Source organism: Chrysochloris asiatica, unplaced genomic scaffold (genome assembly GCF_000296735.1).
Source record: "Chrysochloris asiatica unplaced genomic scaffold, ChrAsi1.0 scaffold00187, whole genome shotgun sequence".
Lineage (NCBI taxonomy): Eukaryota > Metazoa > Chordata > Mammalia > Afrosoricida > Chrysochloridae > Chrysochloris > Chrysochloris asiatica.
This window is the reverse complement of record NW_006408705.1, coordinates 1,006,928-1,014,346: the sequence shown is the minus strand read 5'-3', so window position 1 is coordinate 1,014,346 and position 7,419 is coordinate 1,006,928. Positions and strand designations below refer to the sequence as shown.

The 7,419-nt window shown below is 39.4% G+C and overlaps 1 protein-coding gene across 1 annotated transcript in view; it reads right to left on the bottom strand.

The window, feature by feature from the left end:
• RNF150 (ring finger protein 150) overlaps positions 1–7,419 on the bottom strand; it is a 425,483-nt gene that overhangs the window by 150,338 nt on the left and 267,726 nt on the right. Inside the window, exon 4 of the mRNA XM_006872214.1 lies at positions 5,018–5,100. Within this exon, the coding sequence (XP_006872276.1) occupies positions 5,018–5,100 (83 nt within the window). The remainder of the gene's footprint in view (positions 1–5,017; positions 5,101–7,419) is intronic.

Here is a 7,419-nt window from a genome sequence, read left to right as displayed (position 1 = left end):
CCACAATCAACACTCATAGAAGCAGCTGTTAAGAAGTAAAATGGCGTGTTGCATTGGGAAAATCTGCTGAAAAAGACCTCTGTAAAGAATGAAAGAGCAAAGACATTAGTTTGAAGACAAAGGTCTATTTGAACCTAGCCATGGTATTGACAATTGCCTCATATGCATGTGAAGATTGGACAATGAAGAAGTCAGACCACAGAAGAATATATTCGTTTGAATGATGGTGTTGAAGAAGAACATTAAAAGTACCTTGGATTTCCAGAAGAACAAACAAATCTGTGTTGGAAGAAATGCAACCAGAATGCTCCTTAGAAACCGGGATGTCAAAATTTAGTCTCTCATACTTTGGACATGTTATCAGGAGGGATCAGTCTCTGTAGAAGACATTATGCTTGGTAAAGTGGAGGGCCAGTGAAAAAGAGGATGATCCCCAATGACATAGATTGTCACAATGGCAACCCAAAGGTAGTAACTGTGAGGATGACGCAGGATTAGGTGTGTTTTGTTATGTTGTACATAAGATTGCTATGAGTTGGAAATGACTCAATGGTACCTAACAAAAACCATAGTCTCTTTGGAAGCAGATAGCTGTATCTTTCTCCTGAGAAGCAGCTGGAAGGTTTGAACTACCAATCTTTTAATTAGTGGTAGAGTACTTAACCACCATGCCACCGGTGCTCCTATTAGCACCAATACCAACCCTAAATATGTGGTTAAGTGTCACTGAGTTGATTCCAACTCATAGCACCTATAGCACATATATAGCACAAGTATTTTGTTGGTAAGTACCATGAGTCACTTCTGACTCATAGTGCCCCTGTATAAGGTTTCCAAGGAGCAGCAGATTGATTTGACCTTCTGACCGTGTGGTTCAAACCAACCTTGTGGTCCAATGCTTTACCCAGCAAACTCCTAATTCCTTGGAAAATATCTTAGTTATGTATTAAGATGAACTCTAAGAAAGGAAAATTAGACCTCTATGATCTTGATGATGGAGTCCTGGTGTGGCACTGTGGGGTAATGTACCAGATTGCAAAGCCATTTGAACTGCCAGGTCAGTGGTTCAAGCTCACCAGTTGCTCCTTGGAAACCCTATACAGGATCGCTATGGGTCGGAACCAACTCGATGGCACTTAACAACAACATGATCTTGATGATAGTGCGGCTGTGGTTCTTTTCCTCAAATTACATTCCTGACACCACATAGGGAGGTCTTACCTTCATGTGCTAGGGAGTACCTGGAGGAAGGGAGAATAAGGGGGAAGAGCTGGTACGACTTAACTTCAATAATCACCATGATTCTAAATGAAGAGGTGAACGCCTTTACAAATTCATCATCATTAGTGTAAGGGTCTCGAAACAAGACAAAGAATAGGGTGATGTTGAACAAGTTAATATACAAGTGTACACCTGTGTGGTTTGGATGGACATCTTAAGTGGCAGCAATAGGACGAGATAAACCAAATAAATCAGGAGTTATGAGACCAACAGAAAAGTGTATGAAAGAAGGAAGACGATAAACTGGAGGTTTTTTTTAAAAGCAATTTTACTCCAAGGAGATGCAAAGAAATCAGGGGATGAGTCAGCCTAGGAATAAAGGGGAAGTGAGTCTATGAAGTTCAAGGACCAAAGGTTTAATAATACCCTAGAGGAAATTATCTAGCAAAAAGCAAATGCCAGTGTGTTTGTTTGATAATATCCATTAGTGAAACTGTCTGGCAGAAACCAGCAACAGGCATAAAAATATCCTGGTTTTAAAATCATCATAGGAAAAAAAACCAAAACAGATGAGCTATTCAACAAGTAGACATGTGTGGCTAGTATAAGGTCACACAGTAATGTAACCAGTACTTCATCACTGTGCTGTATGTATTTTGTTATTACAAACAGGGTCTCCATTCAGGGAACAAAAGGAGGATGAACAGCAGGGACTTGAAGCAAAAAGAACCAAGGACTGGGATGAGAAACAGAATAATCTGGTAAAAAAAAAAGTCATCAGAAGTCAAAGTAAATTGCTCTAGGGCAAGGGTTAATATAAATTTAAGTTCCTAAAAAAATTTATTTTCTTGATAAATATATGCTATTTTTTTTTCTTGGTTAATATTTTAAAGTTTATATTGTGAAAGGAGATTAGGAATGAAATATTATAAAAATCTAAATACTGTAATATCAGTGCAATTTGCCTTAATGAAAAAAAATGGAACACAGCCAAATATTCCAAAATAGAGGCCAAACCTAAACCAAAGTCATGGCCATCAAGTCAGTTCTGATTCTTGATGAGCCCATGAGTGCAGAATAGCACTGCTCCTTAAGGATTTACCTTTCAGAAGCAAATCGCCCAGGCTTTCTCCTGAGGCACCTCTCACTGGGCTCCTACTGCCAACCTTTGCAATTAGTAGTCAAGTGCTTAACAATTTGCGCCATTCAGAGATTCCTTCAAATTGTTGTTGTTAAGTGCCTTCGAGTCGGTTCCGACCCATAGCAACCCTGTATAGGGTTTCCGAAGAGCAGCTAGTGAGCTTGAACCACTGACCTTGCAGTTCAAAAGGCTTTGCAGTCTGACACATTAACCCACAGTGCCACACCAGGACTCCTCCTTCAAATTGGGGCATATTAAATTAACCTGTGGTTCATCTAGGCTAGAATACTATGCAGCCTCTGGCAATAATATGTGTCATTGTTGTGTGTTGTCTAGTTGGTTCCAGTTCAGTGACCCTGTATAATGTTTTCGAGAACGATTGGTGGTTTTGACTTGCTGACCTTACAGTTAACAATCCAGCACTTATCTTACAGTGCCCGACCAGGGCACACTATAATATGTAGTATAACACGAAAAATATACAAGACAGACTAAATGAGCACATTGTTTAATATTGTATGAACTTCAGAGTAAACATAATGCTGTAAGTTAAGTGCTGTCTAGTCGATTCCAACCCATAGTGACCCTGTATAGAATTTCCAAGGAGTAGCTGGTGAGCTTGAACTGCTGAACTACCTTGTAGTTCAAACGGCTTTACAGTCTGGCGCATTAACCCATAGCACCACACCAGGAATCCATAATGTTATGAAGAGACCTTTACAAATGAGATTAAGAAATCTGGCCTATTAAAATATATACTTAATAGCATTATAAAGTATATAGTTTAAAAGACCAGATTTCTTAATTTCATTTGTAAAGGTCTCTGGATCCTCTGGAAAAAGTTGCATTTAATTTTCCTGGTATGGAGCTATAGGATAAGCACTAGACCACCACAAGGTTGGTCTGAACCACAAGGCTGGCAGTTCAAACGCACCAGCGGCTCCTTGGAAACCCTACATAGGGTCACTATAAGTTGGAACAGACTCAATGGCACTTAACAACAACAACAACAACATTTTTTATTAGTGGGACTCTAACCAATCTCCAAATAAAAAAGTAAGGAAAGCACTATTTTTGCTTGAAAGTATGAGGCTTTATAAAATCCTTAATAAGATATTGCAGATATGAAGGATGCCATCCAGATAGACTATGCACACTGCTATTCTTTGACAGTTTTCCTGGACGTCACTGAGTATATACTGAGTGTACTGTCTAGAAAGAGTATTTATAGTGAAGGAAACTGCCAAGTTTTATGTCTCCCAAATTACGATATTGTCTTCGAGGTCAAGAGTCTGAATGAAGGGAGAGTGCATCACATTGAAGGCTCTGAATGGAGCCATTCGGGTTCAATTTCCTAAGGTTTATTTTCCTAGTGAGCTTAGTGGTTCCATAGGATAAGCACTGGACTGAGAACCGTAAGTCAGTGATTTGAGCCTACCAACCTCTGTGCTGGAGAAAGATGAGGCTTTCTGCTTCCATAAAGCAATGATTTAAAGCCTTAGAAACCTGATATAGGTTTGCTATGAGTTGGCGCCAACTTGACAGCACTTAACAACAACATCAAATTTTCTTGGAGATCAATTTATCTAGGACCATTTTAACTATGGCTTATTCTCCTTGAAAGTTTCTGTATGTATTTGGGCACCCTGTTCTGTCTTTCTTATCTATCTATCTATCTATCTATCTATCTATCTATCTATCTATCTATCTATGTCAGTGCTTTGTCATTTAAGATTCAGCCAATTCTTCAAAAGGCACATTTGCATTTTTTTAATTTCTAATAAACAATGCTTAAATGTGCCTTGCTTTATGAACAAATGGTTTGCATCACATCTTTGTGGTATATTTTTCCCCACTAATTTATTTACTTATAAACATTCTAAGGCCTTTTAAGGCCAATTTTTCTCTGGGTGGAAAGCCTTTCTTCAAAGCACAATTTAATTTTTACTTCTTAGACACCAGTACAAAAGTAGAAACACTAAAATTGGTTTTTCAATGATAGAAAAACTATTTTTAATGTAGCTTCAAATGTTTCAATTTATTTAATTTTAGCAAGTTAAAGGTAATTCAGAGACCCTAACAGAGAATTTCAGTTACGAGAGGGTTTAGGGTGATCTGAGAATCACCAAGGGAGTTTTTCCAACTACACATGCTGTTAGATTCTAAAATTGTTGGGGGTGATTGCCACATTTTTTCTGGTTAGTAAAAAATAAAAAGGGAATGGAATCTGCCTTTAGCTTACTACTCACTTGTGACCAAATTATGACTAACCGGTACTTCATGATCATTTGTAAAATACTTTTTAAAGAATTTATTTTAATTGAAATTACACTTGTAAACAGCTCTGAATATCAGAGATTAGTTGTTAAAGAAAACTCTTACATGGAGGCACATATTCTAATTCTGTACCATAATGTTTTGGTTCATAGCAGTGTGTTTCCTTTGATGCAAAGGGGATCGGAGACATATTTTCAGTTTCTTGAGACAAAACATACTCAAGGATAAATGTTATAAGAAAAGAAACAGATTTTTGGCTCTTTGCAATTTCAACATGGTAATGTTTAGGCAAACCGTGCTGAGCAGGTCTGGAAAAGTGAGAGTGACCAGGCACTCTCCAGACAACAACCAGTCTATACCAGCAGCCTTAGGACTTACCGGCAGGGTAAGATCCTGACCACATCGTTAGGCTTGTACCCTTCAATGCAGACAGCACAGTTGTCGAAATCAGGCTCTGTTTCCTGCAACAGAAAGAGTACAGGTCAATCTACTTTCTTCATTTAAACTCTTGCATAAACACCCACACAACAGACCCAAGGTGAGCCTGCTCTGAGCAAGGCTTTCAATGGCCCGGGTGCCAGTTTTCTTCATCAATAATTTACTGTACATTGGCTTAGTTTCCATTCTTCTCAAGCTCCACTTTCTGCTTCTGGGTCCCACTGAAAGTGCTTTTTTACAAAAAACAGTTTTCTACATACCATTACTAATAATGCTATTTACTGTAATTATTAGAGGACACACAACCAGTTTTTAAGAATGAGGAATATTATTTGTGGAGAATTATATGGGCCCTGGTGTGGTGCTGTAGGATCAGCACTGCACTGTGACCTTAATGTCAGCAGTTCAAACTCTGCTCCTCAGAAAACTATACAGGGTCACCTCAAGTTGGAATTGACTCAATAGAACATAACAACAACAACAACAACAACATATGAGTACTGGTGTAGTGCTGCAGGATAAGCACTGGACTGCAAGGTTGGTGGTTCAAACTCACTAGCCTCTCCTCAGAAACCCTATAAAGGGTGGCTATGAGTCAGAAAAAACTCAACGGCACTTGTTGTTGTCAGATGCCATCAAGTTGGTACTGACTCATAGCGACCCTATGCACAACAGAACAAAACACTGCCCGGTCCTGGGCCAACCTCACAATTGTTGCCACGCCTGAGCCCATTGATTCTGCCACTTTACCAATCCTTCTCGCTGGGGGTCTTCCTCTTTTTCTCTGACTCTCCACCTTACCAAATATGATATCCTTCTCTAGCGACTGGTCCCTCCTGACAATATGTCCAAAGTATGAGAGACGAAGTTTGGCCATCCTGGCCTCCAAGGAGCATTCTGGCTGTACTTGTTCCAACACAGATCTGATTGATCTTTTGGCAGCCCATGGCACTTTCAATATTCTCCTCCAACACTGTAACTCAAATGCATCAATTCTTCTATGATCTTCCTTATTCACTGTCCAACGTTCACATGTATATGAGGTTATTGAAAATGCCATGGCTTTTGTCAGGCACACCTTAGTTCTCAAATTGACATCATTGTTCTGCAACACTTTAAAAAGGTCTTGTGTAGCAGATTTGCCTAATGCAATATGTCTTTGATTTCATGACTGAGTGTTGATGGTTGATGCAAGAAAAATGAAGTCTTTGACAGCTTCAATCTTTTCTCCATTGATAAGAATGTTGTTGTGGAACAAACAAGATGGTGAGTAGGGGAAAAGTGCAGTGAGGATCTCTGTCAGCAACAACACAGAATACTGGACCAAGCAGGTTCAGTGGATGGTCCCAGAACTCTGAACCACATATAAAGGAATATTTAGAAGGTGGGAAGGCTTACAGCCAGTGGAATTTGTAGCTGAAGCAAGAAATCCAGTACTTTCTAATCCAAGTCACTCAGCTGCTCCTGGAATGGCTTGGGTGAGATTGAGCAGGGAAAGGATCAGAGTAGCCACGGATGCCTGACAGAACCACGGAGATAAAAGTGTGGCAATTCTTTTTTTAAATATCTGTCCATTGGTCTCTCACTGTCTGTGCAACTCCATTCTGGTGACTAGAGGGGGAGCCTGAGTGAATGGAAACCCCACCTCCACCCCTGGAGGGTTCTACTATGCATGTGCACAGATCTCCTCAAAATTTAAAAGAGCAGTTGCCACTTAAAACCAAATGGCAGAGTAAAACATCCACAACCAGCCCTGAACTGTTTGTCACTAGAAAAAAGGCCTGAACAGGGGTTGTGGAGCTAAAAAGGTAGACTAAAAAGGAAACAGGCTGAAAATTAAATCCTGAGTTATGTCATAGCAAGCAACAGTGACATTTTGAAATGTCTCAGGTGGTTTTGATGGCAAGAAGCCTAAAGAGGACATTAAAATCATACTTATATTTGGCTACAGATATATATTTTTTCCTTCTTCTCTTTTTTCTGAGATTATAGACTATAGCATCCCATCTGTCTTCTTTTGCTGTTGCTTTTTTTTGGTCACCTCTTTACGTTTAGGAGTCTCTTTCTCTCCCTATATTACCCAAGAAGAGACAGAAATTGCTGTCATGTAGTTAAGCTACAATCACACCCTATAAAATCCCACAATCCAGACAAGAAGCAATACCAGATGCCATACACCAGGAAGGCAGCCAACACCTGCAACAGTTACTCTGAGTCAAATAATAAGAAGAATGAACAGAGAAGCCCATCTCCTGATCACATATCTGGAGGCAATCAGAAAGCATAAAAATAATAAAATACACACTCATCTAAGTAGTAAGGTTACAGCTAACTACTGAATA